Source organism: Myotis davidii, unplaced genomic scaffold (genome assembly GCF_000327345.1).
Source record: "Myotis davidii unplaced genomic scaffold, ASM32734v1 scaffold76, whole genome shotgun sequence".
Lineage (NCBI taxonomy): Eukaryota > Metazoa > Chordata > Mammalia > Chiroptera > Vespertilionidae > Myotis > Myotis davidii.
In genome coordinates, this window is record NW_006288892.1 from 928,344 (window position 1) to 946,778 (window position 18,435).

An 18,435-nucleotide genomic window follows, 5' to 3' on the forward strand; every position below is an offset into this window, starting at 1 on the left:
AGGGGGAGAGAGAAACGTGGATCAGAGAGAAACATTGATCAGCTGCCTCCTGCGAGCCCCCTACTGGGGATCAAGCCCACAACTGGGCTTGTGTCCTGACTAGGAATTGAACCAGTGACCTCTTAGTGCATGGGTTGATGCCCAACTACTGAGTTACACCAGCTGGGCAAGACTGTTTTACTTGAAAACAGTTAGTGAATAAGAAAATGGAACCTAGTGCTAATTTCTGATCAGAATATTAAGCGACCAATTAAAGAGACATTTAGAGAAAAGTAAAATGAAGAATCATGAAATTATCAGAAAAATATGTTGACTTCGGATAGTTTTGGCTCTCCAAGGAAATATTTATTGTTTTAGAAAGCTTATGTTAAGTTGACTAACTATTGCTTGTAAGTAGAATGACCATATGCTTTATTATCCAAAGCAACACTTTTGTCAGTGACATTGGGGTTATTAGTAATTATACTGGTACAACAGGAATAAAGTGGGTTGAATATTCCCCACACTTAAAAGGAGTAAGACTCAGTTTAAAGCAAAATGCAATTGAAGAGAATCGTTCACATTTCTCTTTGTACCTCTTCAGCTTTTAGAACAATGCCTTGTGTAGCTAAATGCTTGTTGAAAGTAGCAGTATTTAGCAATCTCTTTATATTTCCTGTTTTAGGTTGCATAACTTTATAGCGAAAGTATAAGCTTTAATTGTATACTTCAATATAATTAAATCTAACATATTTAAATGAAGGCAGTTCAAGTAGAGATGAAATACTTTGATGATACCCGCCTCTTTCTATTCCATTCTGATTCAAAATCTGTTAGTAGTTTTTTTTGTTTTGTTTTTATTTCATTTCGAAGTGTAAAAAGCCTCCAGGTAAAGAGAGCTTGCTATTAAGATGTCTGTCTCCTGGTGCAAACCAAGGAGTCTTTCAACCTGGGGAAGTCCATAACTTGATTTGAGTTAGACTATGCTGCTGTGAGCAAAGCTACCTTATAGAAGGAATAAGAATGATTTATATATAACAATAACAACATACTGTCACTATAAGTACATATTTAAATGACATTACTTAATTTTAAAGTTAATATTAGCGATGCCATCTCTAATCCTATGTGATGCTTCTCAGCAGGCTAACAAGGGCCTATCAGGACCCTCGTGAGGTCTGGCTTTGTTAGCATCAAGCTTTCGTTAAGAAGGACAGTGTTTCTTCCATGTAATTAAAAAAAAAATGAAGTATAACTCTTGCAAACCAAGTGTATATTTACATTTTTCTCTCTTCTGGCTTACGCAGGTCATGCAATAGGGAAAGGAATACTCTGAGAAGGAGGGAGCTTGTGTGGAATTTCTTTGCCAGCAGAGTGAACAAGGTCATTAATTCCATAATGCAAAATATTCGTAGCACCAGCTGCAGAGTTATTTAATTATGGACCTAGGTGCCTTCCAGGGCACTTGGTTTTCAAGCAGAGTAGTGTTTCATTCAATGCTGCATGTTAAAACTAGGGTTACATTGACAATACTTAATGACCTAGACCTATTTATAGTTCTTATTTTGAAATGTATATCCTCTTTATATGTAGTGACTAGCATATTACAATTAAGGATATTATGCTTATCTTTTTAAAAACATAATTGAGTGGAATAATATCTAAGTTAACCATCCTTTTGTGTTCATAAAATGAGTTCATAACCAAACCATCTCTCCCACCCTGGTCCAAGTACAGACAAAGTACATGGAAGAAATAAATACTTTCTCAAGGAACAGGCCTCGCAGACTAAAACTGTACTGTGAGAGAATTGCACTGAGGTGTTAACTGACATCCCACTGAGTTAGGTGTAAATATACCCAGATGAGGAAAAAAAATGATTGCTAGATATTAAATTCAGGCAGAGTAGATGTAAAGTTCAGATTGACTACCTGCTCAAATTCATCAGACAGTTTCCCATGCTCTGTTTTGGCAGTATACTTAGTTTTGCCTTCATTCTTTCATTTGTTTGTTCATGTTATTAAATACTTAAAATGTAATCACTGCTCTGTACAAAACAGCAGTCAGGAAACCTTCAAGTCTTCAAATAATCTTACTGTATTTTGTTTCACTGTGAGCCCAATTTTAGTTGTGGCTGACTTACTCTAATTCTAAGATCTGATCTATCTAAATTCCCTTTGAGGAATAATACGTTGTTCTTCCTTTGTTAAACTGCCAGTTAGTGTGGCTGTTTATGATCACACCAGTGACTCATTGCTTTCTTAAGCTGATTTCACTAGTAGATAGCAGTCCCTATGAGCAGACTGTTTCTCAAGATTATTATAATCCTTTGTAACATTATGTGCTGCTTGAGTATAAGATTATTATCTACTAAAATCCATTTGTTTTGAAGTTCGGAACACCGATGGAGATATGCTGTTCTTTTAGAAAAAAGGAAAATTAAAAGAAATAGCTGCAGAGGAGTCCAGGACTGCTGGCCATAAAGCATGTCTCAAAGGCAGCAGGGTGCCAGTTGGAAAGGTAGCAAACCAGCATTTCTCCCTGATCTGCAATGAGTCCCTTCAAGTGTTTCTCACATGTCTTCATGGAAAATTAATGACTAAGAATATTATCTGTTTGGCTTTAAAGTTCAAACTAGTTATAGAGTGCCAATAGAAATAAAAAAGGAATGGCTAAAAAAAAAAAAAAAAAAAAGGAATGGCTAAGAAGGGAGAGCCAAGCATCACTGTAGACACACTGGCATGTAGACCAATAGAGGCAGGAAGTAGTAACTACAATCGCATTATGTTCCCTGTTGTATAGAGTGGGGGTGGGGACCCAAACGTTCTAAGAAAACTAAGTTTCATGCAGAGAATCTGTTTATTTATAGTAAGTTCAAAGGTATATAGTTCACTGAAAAAGTAGCAAAGGTAGCACATTGAGGTCAGTCATAATTTTCTCAGATTCAAGGGACAAGCTCCAAAGTTTAAACCAAAGGGAGGTTAAGTGGTGACTTGATCATTGTAGGAAAGCTCTGTGTATTTCTAGCAAAGTTTTCTGAGGGAAAATGAACACATTTACATTCTCTAAAATGGATCATCTGGTTTAAAATCATTAGAATAAAATGTTAGACAAAGTTTAAGAAGGTCTTGGAATAAAAATAATTTTATATATGGGTCATAACATATATGTGGGTTATAATCCTTACACTAGAGACTCTAAATATGAAAGTTTTAAGTTGAAGAATATTGCTTTTGCTTTGGTATAGCTTGTTATTGTTTTAAATAATGAGCCTAGTAGCAGCATATGCTAGTCCTCTGAGAGCAGACGCTGCTGTTCCGAAATGTAAATAGTGAAAATACATTGCCCTCTTAACCGTTTCAAAGTCTGCATGAGCAGCTTGAATATAGATCAACAAGCAGTTGTACTTACTTGTTTGGAATTGCTTTCTTCTTAGTGCAGTTTAAGTCATTCTGAAAAATAACATCTCACAATATGGCCGAGTGGAGACTTTAAAAGAAAGAGTTCTGGAGAGACTAAATTGCAAGAAAATGGTCAGATTTGAATGATCATGAAACCAACCCGGAGTAAAACTTGTTTTTCTGTTTACTTTAATGATCAGTAAAGAGGTTTGCTGGAGTTGATTTTGAATTTTATTTATTTATTTAAGAGAACTCGCCCCCATTTCCTTGCAGCTATGTTTATATTTTCTTCTAAATCAGTGGTGAAGTTTACATATAGTAAAGATTTAGAAAAAGAACCAAAAAGTTTTTTTATAAAATGTTTTACCTTTTGAAATATAGATGGATATTTAGTTTATTCCACAATGTGTGTTTAAGCGCCTCCTGTGCACAGCACACCAGACAAGAATAACATAATTCCTACCTGTGAAAGCATGACATCTCGTTTAATAAGAAGTACCTTTTGCATAAAGAAGACATTCTTGACCAATTTTTTTGACAAATGTGTTAATTTATTTTATCTCTATGCCATGGATTAACTAAATTGTAGGTGAAACAGTTATAGTAGCATATGTCTGATAACTGGATGCAACCTTATACCCTCTGAAACAAGATGAGTATCCTATATAATCCTATATAATAAAAGGCTAATATGCAAATCGGCCAAATGGCGGGACAATCGGTTGCTATGACGCACACTGACCACCAGGGGGCAGACACTCAACACAGGAGCTGCTCCCTGGTGGTCAGTGTGCTCCCCCAGGGGGAGTGCCGCTCAGCCAGAAGCCAGGCTCATGGCTGGCAAGTGCAGCAGTGGTGGCGGGAAGCTGGCAGTCAGACATCCCCTGAGGACTCCTGGACTGCGAGAGGGCACAGGCCAGGCTGAGGGACACCCCCCCTCCCCCAAGAGCATGAATTTCATGCATTGGGCCTCTAGTATTTTTATAATTTGCTATAGCAGCTTGTATGTGGGACTTAAACCCAAACTTAAATTCTTATGTAACAGAAGTAGTGAGACTGTCACTGCTAATAATTTAAGTAAACTGGGCCAAAAGATAGATGAGCCCACCAAAGATAATGTTAACAATAGTATCCTGATGTCATAATGGCAAAAAGGAAGGCAGGATAACTTGCATCAATTTTTCTTATTGCCTTGTAGAAAACATAAAATGGAAATAGGATTTCGCTGTAACACTTATTGAGAAAATACTGTGTGTCCTTTTATTGATAATATTATTTTGTATTCAGTATTAATAATTGCATACTAGAGCAGGGGTGGGCAAACTTTTTGACTCGAGGGCCACAATGGGTTCTTAAACTGGACCGGAGGGCCGGAACAAAAGCATGGATGGAGTGTTTGTGTGAACTAATATAAATTCAAAGTAAGCATCATTACATAAAAGGGTACGGTCTTTTTTTTCAATAGTTTTATTCATTTCAAACGGGCCGGATTCGGCCCGCAGGCCGTAGTTTGCCCACGGCTGTACTAGAGTGATTTATCCTTCAGTTATTTTGACCCAGTAACTTAACAGAATATTTTCCTGTAAGCACAAGTATGTATTTGCTAAATTCTGAGCAGACATGGGACGTCCATCTCACTAAAAGTACCTTCCAACAAGCAGACTACTAATGGGTTTGAGCCACAGAAGGGTGACTGAGGTGTTTTTCTTTGTTTAAGCATGCATGTCAGTTTTACGGAGACATACAGTATCTGTTAAATGAATGCTGAATTAACAACAGCAGATTTAACTGCACTACTTTTACATGGGTCATAGCTGTGAGTTATTGCCCTATTGGCTTTCTCTTTACCTGACAACTCTTCATGATTCCAATCTAAGATTTGTCTTAGAGAAAAGTCTGTTAGCCCCTACTTTGGATTTTGAGCCCAGTGAAATGATTGTCATGAGCTGTTATTATTGCATCTGTCTCCAGCCAAATCTCTGGGCATCTTACAGCTTGATAGTAAATTCAGTGACCTGCTATATCCACTGAAGATAGAGTTCAGCTTTATTGCAAACAGAATTTAGAAGGTCTATTGTCCATCTGAGACACTTGCCACTGGAAATAGCTCTTCCTTCTTTGTAGTAAGCAGTGAGCACTTAAAATTAAATGGGTCATTGTCTTCTTTAGTGAAATTTTATCCCCAGAGTTCAGTAAAAAGGAACCAGTAGTCCACATATGTATACACCAACTATCTATAGCCAGCTATCTATCTATCTATCTATCTATCTATCTATCTATCATCTATCTAATGAGTTTACTTAGTATTCCCTTGTTAAGTTGTTAGATGCCAGTAAACTTTTTTTTTCTTAGAGGTGTGCTGAAAAATATTAGAGAATGAACCGGCCTATTAGAGAATGAATAGGAATTATGTTATTCTTGTCTGGTGTGCTGTGCACAGGAGGCGCTTAAACACATATCTTAGTCTCTTGGAAGCTATTCTCTTTTTTTTCTCCTATTTTCCTTTCCAATAAAGTAAAAAACAAACTCTTTGGGCTTCCACATCCTGGGTTAATGTAAAATTGGCATTTATTGAAAACTCGTGTCCTCCCATGTACCAAAAGGTCACCAGTTCAATTCCTGGTAAGGGCGCATGTTTAGGTCATGGGATCAAGACCTATTAGGGGCACGCTGGAGGCAGAATCAATATTTTTCTCTCTCTCCCTTTCTCTCTCTCAAATCAATAAAAACATATAAAAAAATTCTTGCAGCACACCAGTTGTGCCTCTTGTAACACCAATTGAAAATCACTATTATACACTAATGCGCTAAGCAAAAGATCCATTCATTCATTCATTCATTTTTCTCGAGATCTCCTTAGAAAGCATATCTGGTTTTGAATTGAACATAAAAGCATTAAACAAATGGATAGCTCTTCTAAGGTGCTAAAATTTTTCACTCCTACATGTTGGTTTGAGAACTGGTTTTTCCTCCCAATTTCTATCTCCTCCTCGGATGATATTAATAGTTGTGCTTATGTAATGCCTGTGTTGTGTGTGTGTTTTTAATCTCTACTTAGGTTGACCTGACAGTTCAAGAAAAGGAGAAATATCTTAATGTGTCTCGCTGGTTTTGTCACATTCAGCATTATCCAGGCATCAGGCAACATCTGTCTAGTGTTGTCTTCATCAAGAACAGACTGTATACAAATTCCCACTAGAAGCTACCCATGCCGTGCAGAAGAGATATTAAAAATATTTTACATGGAAAGTGTATGCTGGACCAGAGGGCTAATGTAAATTAATATGCAGTCATTTTTATTTGCTGAAGTTGATAGAATTTTTAAAGTATTAACATGTCTGAATGTTTTATTTTTTCTTTAGTTGAAATTTTGCAATTTTTTAATGTAAAAACTCAACTGCTATCAAAACTTGAGTTAAGATCAAGTTATAAATTAATTTGTTCTTATAGATGAAATTTATTTTAATAAAAGTTGCAAATCAGTGGCTTAATTTAAAAAAAAACATTAGTCCTTTTAATGATTGACCTATTTGGCTATTTATTGACCTGTCTTTCATATTTTAAAATGCATTTTCCCCTTATAAATATTTACCGTTGTTTGTTTATTAAGATCAATAATAAATTGTGCCAAGGATAGAGAAAGGGAAAACAGATGTGTTTGTTTTCAAATATTTATGTGAACCAGTAAATGTGTTGAAAAAAAATCTTTTTTGTTTGTTTCTTTCTTTTCCGTCATCATTACTCATTGAAGTGAAACTAACTACTGACTACCCTAGAGGGAGCTGGAATAAGATGCATTCTCTTGAGTTAATGGTTCTTTTGTTGTTGTTGAGCTTAGTGGAATATGCAGTAGATAAAAAGAGATGGGAAATTCCTGCTACCCCACTAATTTGGGGCTACATAACTACTAGATTAAAATTAAAAGCCAGCTTTCATAGAAAGGCTGCTGTTGAAGCAATATGTAAAGAACAAAGAGACACGCCAAAACCGGTTTGGCTCAGTGGATAGAGCGTCGGCCTGTGGACTGAAGGGTCCCGGGTTCGATTCCGGTCGAGGGCATGTACCTGGGTTGCGGGCACATCCCCAGTGGGGGATGTGCAGGAGGCGGCTGATCGATGTTTCTCTCTCATTGATGTTTCTGACTCTCTCTCTCCATTCCTCTCTGTAAAAAATCAATAAAATATATTAAAAAAAAAAGAACAAAGAGACACTTTATTTAACAAATGTATACAATGTGTAACTCTTACTGGCTGACTAAATAAATAATCATTTATTGAGAACTAAAGAATTTATATTCCCAAATAAGAAGAAAAATTGAGTCTTCTAGCATTTTACTTTTTAATGCTAGTTAATTTTTGGTTTTGATGCTGAATCTAAGTACTAGTATATGAATCAAAGGTCAGGTAGAAAGAGCAGAAAAGGAAATAAACAGTACTCACATTATGCCTCACTGCTATGAATTATTCCTATCCTCACACTGCTCTTCTCCCCCTGGACTGCAGGTCAGCAGGACAGACAGGGTAGACAAGAGATGAGCTACCCAACCTTCCCATCCCAACCATTTCATTTTTTTTTTCTTCAGTTTAAGTCTGCCGTGAGGAAAGGATAGGAGGACACCTCTTAATTTCTTTGCCAAATGTCCCTTCTTCCCATGTCTACCTTGTGAGTCTTAACCCTCTGAATCCTTACATCTGTTAACCAGTTCTTATTGAAGTGCACAGCATTGTTTCAACAGATGTTACCCAGTGTTACTATGGGCCAAGACTTCCCTCTAGCAACTTCGATCTTACTGAATGAGGGGAGGGCATAAATATGAAGGCCTGGCTCCTGCAAAGGCTAGATACTGTTCTCAGTGTCTAAATTCAAACAGTTCATTTCTCATAGAAATGCTCCTGTGCATCATGGTCATTTCTGTCAGGTACCTCTCTGCCTGGAATGCCCTTTGCTTTTCACTTGATGGCCTCATCAGTAGTATTCAGCTTGCTCATGTTTTCCTGAAAGTCAAGTCTATTAAGACCCATCGACCCATCTCTGCCTGCCCTTGTTTCTGGCACCGATGGCATTGTACTATTTTTTATTATATGTCTCTTCCACCAAACTTAATTCCCTGAAAGCAGAGATTCCTTTTTTCTTTGCATATCCAGCCCTCAAACCAGTGACTGGCATACAACAGCAGATGTTCAATGCGTGCTTGTTGAAAGAATGTAGTATTCTTTAAAGTCCATTTTGAGCTGACCAAGAAAAGTAAACGTGTGAATTGAAATAATGGACAGCAGTGTAGAGCACAAAAACCAAATAACTTTAAAGCAGATTGTTTTTCTTTCGTGAAAATGAGCATAAGACAGTCCACCGTTGGCATTCCACCGCCAGTTCCCATCTTTCTTCATACTGAACAAGTAATGTTCTTTCACAAGTTTAACTTATGGTCCAGGATGGCTATCCGAGCTCTAGACAAGTCCATAATCAAGACCCAGAGAAAGGAAGAGAAGGACAAAAACTCCTCGCAACTGAGTCCTGGAAGTCCTGTTCAGCAATATCTATATCTCTGGCGTCCCTGCAGGGACAGAGTCTAGAAATGTAGTCCTTTACCCCCCACACGGCCATCCAGGTCAAGCCTGTGCTTTGCCAATAAGGAAGAAGGAAAAAAGGGACACTGAGTAGGCAGCTAGCTGGCTCTGTCCCAGTAAATAGTGTTTGGGAAAATGCCTCTGGATGCCAAATAATCAACTTGTAAAATAATTTTTACTAGTACATTGTTAACATTCCATGGATTATTAATTTGCAAAGAATAGAATACAATAAAATAAATACCTTTGACTGACTACAATTTTCATGATTCAGAAGTTATTTCAGGATCCCGCAATATTCAGTTACCAGGAATATCTTAATGTGCATTTTTTAATATTTATTGGCATGTAGTATGTATCAGGCAGCATTTTATGTGAATCCACTGATTTTATCCCCTTTTTGCAGATAATGAAAATTGTCTAAGGTCACACAACCAGTATCAAGGGTCTGGGATTCAGACAAGTGTCTGGCTCAAACTTAACCTGTAATCCACTTTATTGGTGTACCAGTGACGTTCTGCTTAATTTGTGAAGGTAATTTTTAACCAACTTTAGAAAAAAGCTGCTTAGACATTGAATAAAATGTGTGTGGGTGTCTGTGTGTGTGTGCCTGTGTCTGTGTCTGTGTATGTGTATCTTCAAGAATAAATGAGATGGTTACACAACTCAATGTACTAAAACCTACTGACTTGTACACTTGAAATGGGTAAATGTTTATAATATGTGAATTATAGCACAAAGGCAGTGTTTTTAAAAGTGAGTGGAGTCAAATACCTCAACCTCACCAAGTATTATGAGATGTTGGATAAGTCAGTGCACATGAAATCCCTCTTAAGAAAAATAAAAGATGACTGATTTTATGGTTTTTTAATTTGCAGTGATAGTGTATAAACATTACCTAGTGCAATACCAAGCACACAGAAAGTGATCAATAAAGGATCGATTTTTTAAGGTCAAATTTTTAAACTAATTCTTTAGTTTTTTTCCCACCTATCATCCCTGAGGCACTTGCTCAGTGTAAGCCTATCTAAGATAAGAACTTGGCCGAGTATCTTGCAGATTTTGCTAAAGCATTAATTCGTCAATTTGCTTACCAGTTTTAAAATCTCTGGTCCCCACATCTTTCAAGCTGTTGAAAAATGGACCATTGTATTTTTCTTCTTTTCTAAAATATCAGTGACACTCCTTTGAAACAAAGTGGGGCCATCTTTGTCCATGTTATTCCTTCTACAAAGTAGATGCCCTTTTCTAAGCATTTTCTTTCTATAATTCCCCAAAGCCTGCAGCACTGCTCATTCAGTAATACCTCAATTATTTATTTAGCACCTACTATGTATCAGACACTGTGCTAGGCCCTGGAAATAACACTACTACATCTCGCCTTCAGAGAGTTCACAATCCAGTAGTCTGTGAACAAATTTCTAAAATGGCATGTAAAGCATTCTTTGCAAGATTATCAGCCACTCAACATTCTTTGAAAGTAAATAAATAGCCCTAACCGGTTTGGCTCAGTGGATAGAGCATCAGCCTGCGGACTGAAAGGTCCCAGGTTTGATTCCGGCCAAGGGCATATACCTTGGTTGCCGGCACATCCCTGGTGGGGGGTGTGTAGGAGGCAGCTGATCGATGTTCCCCTCTTATCGATGTTTCTAACTATCCCTCTCCCTTCCTCTCTGTAAAAAAATCAATAAAATATATTTTTTAAAAAAATAAAAAAGAAAGCAAATAAATATAATCAGGTGCCATTTACTGAGTGTGTTCTATGTTATGGGCTCTATACCAGACACTTGACAATAATCTTATTACCTCATGTTAATTTAGGAAAACTGGCAGGGGGGAGGTGGGGGGAGGGGATGGACACTAACCCACATGCTAACTAACATCTCAATTAGGCCATGGCTGGAGTGAATGAGAATCGTGCAATTTCATAGTTAGAGCACATAATCTGTCACCATGTTATGCCCTGGGGTTGATTTGACTGCCCTGACTAGACACTTGTTGGCCTTACCTCCCTCTTGCACATGCAACTTTCAAGAACAGACAAGAGATCCCAAATAAGAAAAGATCCATAAATTTTTCTTAAATACTGGTTTTAAAACAAATAGAAATAATAGAACTGCAGGCAATATCAAAAGGCCATTTGTCTTTAGGCACAGTTATACCCAAAGCATCTAAGATGTTAAGTACTTTGTGGAATTCTGTGGTTGTAAATCTCAAGTAGCTGCTGTCACAGTACGGTAAAAAAAGTGACATAACTTCAAGAATGACATAATCATCCCTATATGACCTGATTTCCCAGTTTAAACTGCCCTATCTCCATGCAGATTCAGCCCCATTGCACTGAGATTTTTTTTAAAATATATATTTTATTGATTTTTTACAGAGAGGAAGGGAGAGAGAGAGAGTTAGAAACATCGATGAGAGAAACATCGATCAGCTGCCTCCTGCACAACTCCCACTGGGGATGTGCCCGCAACCCAGGTACATGCCCTTGACCGGAATCGAACCTGGGACCTTTCAGTCCGCAGGCTGACGCTCTATCCACTGAGCCAAACCGGTTTCGGCTGCACTGAGATTTTTAACAGTCATGTGAATATCTCACTTTTACTTCCTGTTAAATATAGGTCCTCCATTGGCTCCGCCCAGTCATACCTGAAGCTAGTAAAGAGGCATGTTAGGTCTCCTGCTGGGATAAAGCAGGGAAGTAGTAACGGAATAAATGGGAAGAACACCATGGCTAACGCATCATTGAGAGCCCTGCTGAAAGTCCTTCCAGAACAGTTTCAAGGTGTGTTGTTAGGAAAGAATAAGACTCTTATTATAATCAGGTACAGATGTACATGTACATCACACCAAAGGTTAATTACACAAGTAATTTGTTTATTGACAAGTAGTCAATTTAGAATTATAAATTGTGTTAAAATTGTAATTGTTTACAATTACAATTGTAATTGGCTACTTACCACTAGCCAAATTAGAGTTACTGTTAAGTATAGCTTTTTCATTTATGTATTTTTGCTAACATTTACACTTTATTTCTTTGAAAAAAATTAGATGTGACATGAACTTTAATGTTACTCTAGCTTTGGCAGAGATGTTTAATGGATTAAAGCCGTGGTTCTCAACCTTCCTAATGCCACAACCCTTTAAGACAGTTCCTCATGTTGTGGTGACCCCCAACCATAAAATTATTTTTGTTGCTACTTCATAACTGTAATTTTGCTACTGTTATGAATCATAATGTAAATATCTGATACGCAGGATGTATTTTCATTGTTACAAATGAACATAAAGCATATTGATTAATAACAAAAACAATATGTAATTATATGTGTTTTCCGATGGTTTTAGGCGACCCCTGTGAAAGCGTTGTTCGATGCCTAAAGGGGCCGTGACCCACAGGTTGAGAACTGGTGGATTAAAGCATTTAGCTTTTTACCCCAGAGAGCAGTATTTCTTCTTTCTCTTCCTAATTAGATAATCTGCTCCTACCCATTACCAGGCCACTAAATTTCAAATTCTCCATACACCTGAGCAGGCTGCTACATATCTGGCCATCTTAATTTTATTCTTGATTTATGGGAGCTGAATTACATTCCCAACTCTTCCTGGAGCTCTAGGTGAATTTTATTGCAAAAGCAATGGGGAGAAAGTTGCCATCATATATCTCTCTTGCCAGGGCAGAACTTTTAGATACACGAGGGGCTCTGTATCCCACTGCTCCATGCCTTATATGCTGGATTTATAACACTGTGAAGCCCAGCTCTAGGGTTACATACGGGCATAGCAGAGATGAGATGGGGAATTTGATTTTGCAATAATGATTACTTGTTGCTGGAGCCCACATTCCTGCAGGCTCTGCCTTTATTCCCCATACTGCTGGTGAATAAAACTCATTCCAACTGCTACCTAATCTAGTGAAACTCATCTTTCACTTCTGAGGGGGGGAAAAAAAGACAGGAAATCAGGAGATTTTGAGATGTTGGCAATTTTTGCTATTGTGTCTCAAGGATTTCTGTTCCTATTAGCACTGTTCTTTTAGGAATGTTTTAATCTTTTAAACTTTCATTTCTTTGTGGGGAGAATAAAAGCTTTGCATCTTTTCCAGCTTGGTGAGTTGATTTGATGGCTTATTCGTGCTGTCGCTTTCTCTTCAAAGAGGCTGGGCCCCTAGGGCTAGCCAATTGTATTATGGATTCTGCAGATTTGGCTTTCATCTTGCAGTGGATAATTTTTGTCCTCTCTAACATCATCTGAGAAATTTGTGCCTGGCAGGCCTGTCCGTCCAAGTTAAGCTTGAAATAAAGTAGCCACACAACTAATTGGACAAGACATAGCTCTAAACAATAAGGCCACAGGCTTGCTCTGATTACAAATTTGATTACAAATTCCAATGTTTCATTGGTGCAGTCCATGAACTAGCCTCTTTGGTTAATATAAGTTATTCTTCCTCCACTGCCCCATTTTCCTGACCTGCAAAAGACACACAAACACACACCTTCATCTCCTTATTTTAATGGGCCTTAGAGGTTTTTAACCCTCTGGTTGGCTTCACCAGCCTTGCAGTTCCTGCCTGTTTTCAGCATTTGACTCAAGCCCTATTGCTTGGATGAAAGAACTCTAGAGTTAACTGTCATTGTCAGAAGTTAGGTAACGAATGCAGCACTTCTCGGACGTTAGCATGCATGGTAATCACCTGGAGCTTCTCAAAACACAGGTGGCTGGGCCCAGTTTGAGTTTCTGATTCAAGAGATTTGGTGCAGAGACCACACCATGAGAACTGCTGTACTGCATCTGTCTGAATCTTAGGTGCCATTCATCAAAGAACTCATGTTTTTGTCTTTTTGCACAGTTGAGTCAAATTCTCTGAAGGAATGATCAGTGTAGTGAAGCACTCTGCATTCTATTGGTTGGTCCTGTCACGGAGCACAGCTCTCTCAGTAGAACACCACATGTTCTCCAAGTGACGGAGCTGTACCTGAAGCATCTCCAGGAGGACCTGCAGAATTCAGGGTTTCACACAGGACTTGAAAGTTGCTTTGGCCTAGAAAATCACCGATGAGATGCACAGCCTCCTCTTCACACCATACAACCTCTCCAGCCTAGAGTGCCAGATGCATTTCCAAAACTTCATGGGATTAATATGGAATAATATTGACTATTTTACCCCCAAAGATCTTCTAATCTTCCCCCTCCTTTCGCTTTCATCAGTTTCTTCCATTTATAATTTTTAACCCACTTCAAAAATACGTTACAAAAAAGGATAAACGGTAATACAGAAAATGTTGTAGAAAAAATCTCATGAAATGCATTTAATAAAAATAAATAAACTTAGGAGTCCCCTCCCTCAATTATGCTTATCCTTGATGGGCTTATACTGTAATGAATTCAAATTTAGTTCTCAATATGCATTAATTGAATACTCATTTTTATTTTTATTTTTATTCTCTAATTTTCATAAGATTCAATAGAGAATTAGCAAATAATTTAACCTTGAAGTCAGAACTTCTACTAAATTCACATTATTTCCATGACTTAGGTGTCTTAATTCTCACAAGTATAATAATTGAAAAAAATCCCTTTACAATTTTATGGTTTATAGGGTCTGGTATTGAGAATCTCCATAAAATGATGTTGTATAGAGTGTTATGAAGATGAGAACAGCTAATCTTAAAACCATAGAAGTATTTAGTGTGTGATTACATTTATGTAATATTTTTGAAATGACAAAATTTTGGAAATGGAGGATACAATATAGGTTGCCAGGGATTAGGAGGGGGCAGAGAGGAAGGTGGGTGTGGTTACACAAAGGCACCATGGGGGAATCCTTGAAACTGTTCAGTATCTTGACTGTGATGATGAACACATAAACCTACACGTGTGATTACATTGTTCAGCACTAAATACAGACACAACAAACACAAGTAAAACTGAAAATCTGAATAAGATTGGTAGATTGTATCAATATCAATATCCTGGTTGTGATACTGACATTTGCAAATTGTTACAGTTGGAGGGGAACTAGGCAAAATGTACAAGAAATCTCTGCATACAACTGTGTGATCTCAAAGTTTTATTTAAAAAATGCAAAAAAGTCTCATTAATCCAGAAACAATAAGAGATAACATACAAGACCTTTTTAGCCTCAGAAACCAAGGAGACACTCAGAGCTGCCCCCACCCCAGCCGAGGTGCAGGCAGAACAGTGCTGCCAAAGTGGCCCTTCTCTGACTCTCCTCCCTGTCTGAGCTACAGTTGAAAGATTTCTGGGAAGGGAGGGAATAAAACAGAGGCATACTGTACACTGGACCTGATCATCCTAGAAAACAACACATCCAATAATGTACAGAGCAATACAAACAGCTAAAACATGTATCTACAGGCTATCAGCAACAGAATTGCAGAAAGGTAATTGTGTAGTGAGTGATTTCATATTATCCCCTCCGGTGGACTGTACACTTCACCAGGAAGTAAAAGCATGAGCAGTCATGCCCACCGTTATATCTCAGCCCCTAGCACTGCATTTGACACATAGAAAATGCTCAATATATGTTCACTGTGTTTGGATGAAAAAAGGAAAAGCCCATATGGTTTGTTCTATAGTATGGCTCCTCTTTTCCTTCCCTACAAATCTTCATTTTCTCCTCAACCTTCACCTGCACTCAAACACATACACAGGGATCAAGGCTGGGCAGTCCTTTAACCTATCTGTGCCTCTGCCCTGCTCACCTGTGAGACAAGGATAACAATAATCACTGCTTCAGAGGACTGCCATAAGAATTTTTAAAATTAAAAATTCAGCACTGACAACAGTATTTGGCAGGTTGTAAGTGTCATGTTGGTGTTTGTTCAGCTGCCACATAATTCTGACACAGATTAAGAGTTAGCTCACACCTGGCAGGTGAAGGGCGCCATCCTCCTCCTCCACAAGCTCTGGGGTTCCCAGGCCACCTGTGCTACCGTACCGACACACTCTACAAATTTGGGGGGTTCCCACTCCCCCTTGGATTCAATTAGTCACTAGGTTGACTCATTGAACTCAGGAAAGTGATGTACTTAGGATTACAGATTTATTGTAAAGGATACAAATCAGGACCAAATGACTAGATGCACAGGGCGAGGTCTGGGAGGGCCCCAAACATGAAGCTTCTTTGTCCTCAGTACTCCTTACCTGGCAGCATATCAATACATGAGTACCAGCCAGGAAGCTTACTGCAGCTTCAGTGTCCAGGAGGTTATCAGGGTTTCAGTACACGGACATGGATGACTGAATCATTGGCTCCAGCCTCCCTCTCTTTCCTACTTGGGAAGTTTCAAGGCTTTAGAGGTTATCTCCCAGGAGCCAGGGACAAAGATCAGCGAAATTCTTTACTATACAACATACGGAAATTTTAGTAAATTGAATAGGTAGGAGGGAGGACAAAAAAAAAAAAAGCATTTCAGGAAGGGAGGTGTTTGAAAACAAAGAGGCAGAAATAAGTGTGGTATAGTCCTGGTACCGTAGAAAGACCTGTTCGGTGACTAGCTTTGCTATGTTGGAATGTGCCAGCCTTGAAGTTGAAAGACCAGGGCTTTGTCCATGGGTCTGCTATTTGATAACTATGGTGCCATCTTGTGGGATTATAGGGATCATTGTAAACCAGCTTAAGTCCTTTCTCTGAGAGGGGGACATAATTTAAATAGGTATACACACAACTTAGTGGATTGAAACAACAAAGCTATATTATCTCTCACAATACTGTAGGTTGATGGGGCAGTTTTCTGGCTTCATTGCAATTCATGTGTCTGCATCAGCTGGCTGATGGCTGGACAAACTCCAAGAAGGCCTCTTTCACACATGCAGTGCCTTGGTGCTGACAGCTAGGGTGCCTACAGAATGTCTCTCTACAGGCGATGTCTCAACTTCTAGTGCTTCTCTACACGATGGCCTCGCTACAGCAGGACAGTCTGGACTCCCTGACAAGAGAGCAAAAGCAGAAACTGCCAGTTGTGTTAAGGCACACCACTTTCTCCACCGTGTTCTTTTGGTCATAGCAAGTCACACGACCAGTCCAAATTCAAAGGGAGGGGAAGCAAATTCCATATCCTGATGGGAGGAGCAGCATGTTGCATGTGTGTGCAGGGAGGGAAGGAATCATCACAGTTGTCTTCAGAGACTCTACCATATTCTCTGATTCCCAGCTTACTCATCTGAAAATGTGTATTTTATTATCTACTTCAACTAGATTAATGAGATTAAAACACATGATATATAAGTGACAGCATTTTATAAATTTTAAAGTGCTAAACAAGTACAATATATTATAGTGGTGGGTGGTAAAGGCAGATTGGAAGAACGAGAGCAGATTATAAAAGGAGATAGATTGTAATAACATTTATTGAGCATTTACTATATGTCAGGCATTGTACTAAGTGTCTTACAGGTATCTTCTTTAAATCACCACAACAAACCTTAAAGGATGGATATTTCATTTTATTTTACAAGAAAGGAATTGCAAGTGAGTTGCAGAGCCAAAATTGGAACCCAATTCTGTTCGGTTCCAAAGTCTTAACTACTGTACCTAGAGCTCTTCGATCACTTTTATCTAATCAATCTGCAATTGGGTAAGGGGAGGTAGCAGCTACCCAGAAATACTGAAACAAAGTTTTTGGAGGCAGAACCCATAGTCTGCATTTTTAACAGCTAGTTAATGTGGGAGAAACATTCAACCTCACTGTATATAGTAAGCCTTCTAAGCCTTTCACTAGTTCAAAGATACTAAGAAGACCAGCTTAGAGGAAATGTAAGATGGCAGGTGCAGAAGAAAACGAACTAGAAAAGTGCCTGGCTATTGGGAGAATAATTATGTTTTCTAGAGGTTGATGCTAAAGCTGGGAAATGAAAGTAAGACTAGAAAAGTTAAAAGTCAGACCCAACAACTTGCAAATAACCAAATTTACATTTATTTATTAATTCAATTTTTTTACCTTTTTGCCTTTGGGCTTGTTATTTCCTGTGCTAGAAAACCCCAAGTTCCTTCACCCCACCCAACTTGGCTAACATTTATCCCTTTTGGGTCTGATGAAAGATATGTGCCTTCTCTGGGAAGTTCTTTCTGGCCATCTACCAACCCCAGGCGTTCCACATGTGTGCTGTGCCTTCCTCCATCCTATCAGTTGGGCCCTAAATGTTGGTTTGTGTGCCTTCTTCAGCAATAAACAGGAGAACCTTGTGTAGGAAGAGAGGGGGCGGGGAGGGGGGGGCGGAGAAAGGGAGAGATTACTAGTAAGAGATGGGTCTTAGAAAGAGCCACTGCAAAGTTGCACTGTGTTTGTACTTTGAACAGGTGTGAAGACCTGTTGAGAATAGAAGATGAAGTTTATGGCAGCGGTTCTCAACCTGTGGGTGGCGACCCCTTTGGGAGTCTAACGACCCTTTCACAGGGGTCGCCTAAGACCATCAGAAAACACATATATAATTACATATTGTTTTTGTGATTAATCACTATG

The 18,435-nt window shown here is 38.5% G+C and overlaps 1 protein-coding gene across 3 annotated transcripts in view; it reads left to right on the forward strand.

The window, feature by feature from the left end:
• EEF1E1 (eukaryotic translation elongation factor 1 epsilon 1) overlaps positions 1-11,814 on the forward strand; it is a 25,681-nt gene extending 13,867 nt beyond the window's left edge. Inside the window, exons 4-5 of one of the 3 annotated variants that reach the window (XR_001513415.1) lie at positions 9,354-9,481; positions 11,572-11,814. Coding sequence is in view for 2 of the 3 variants with exons in the window: in XM_006761126.2 (XP_006761189.1) it covers positions 6,439-6,579 (141 nt within the window). In the remaining variant the exon portion in view is untranslated. Of the gene's footprint in view, positions 1-6,438; positions 7,085-9,353; positions 10,471-11,571 lie in introns of those variants that run through there. The other 2 variants (XM_015562243.1, XM_006761126.2) reach the window with 2 other exon arrangements.
• The last annotated feature ends 6,621 nt before the right edge of the window (positions 11,815-18,435 follow it).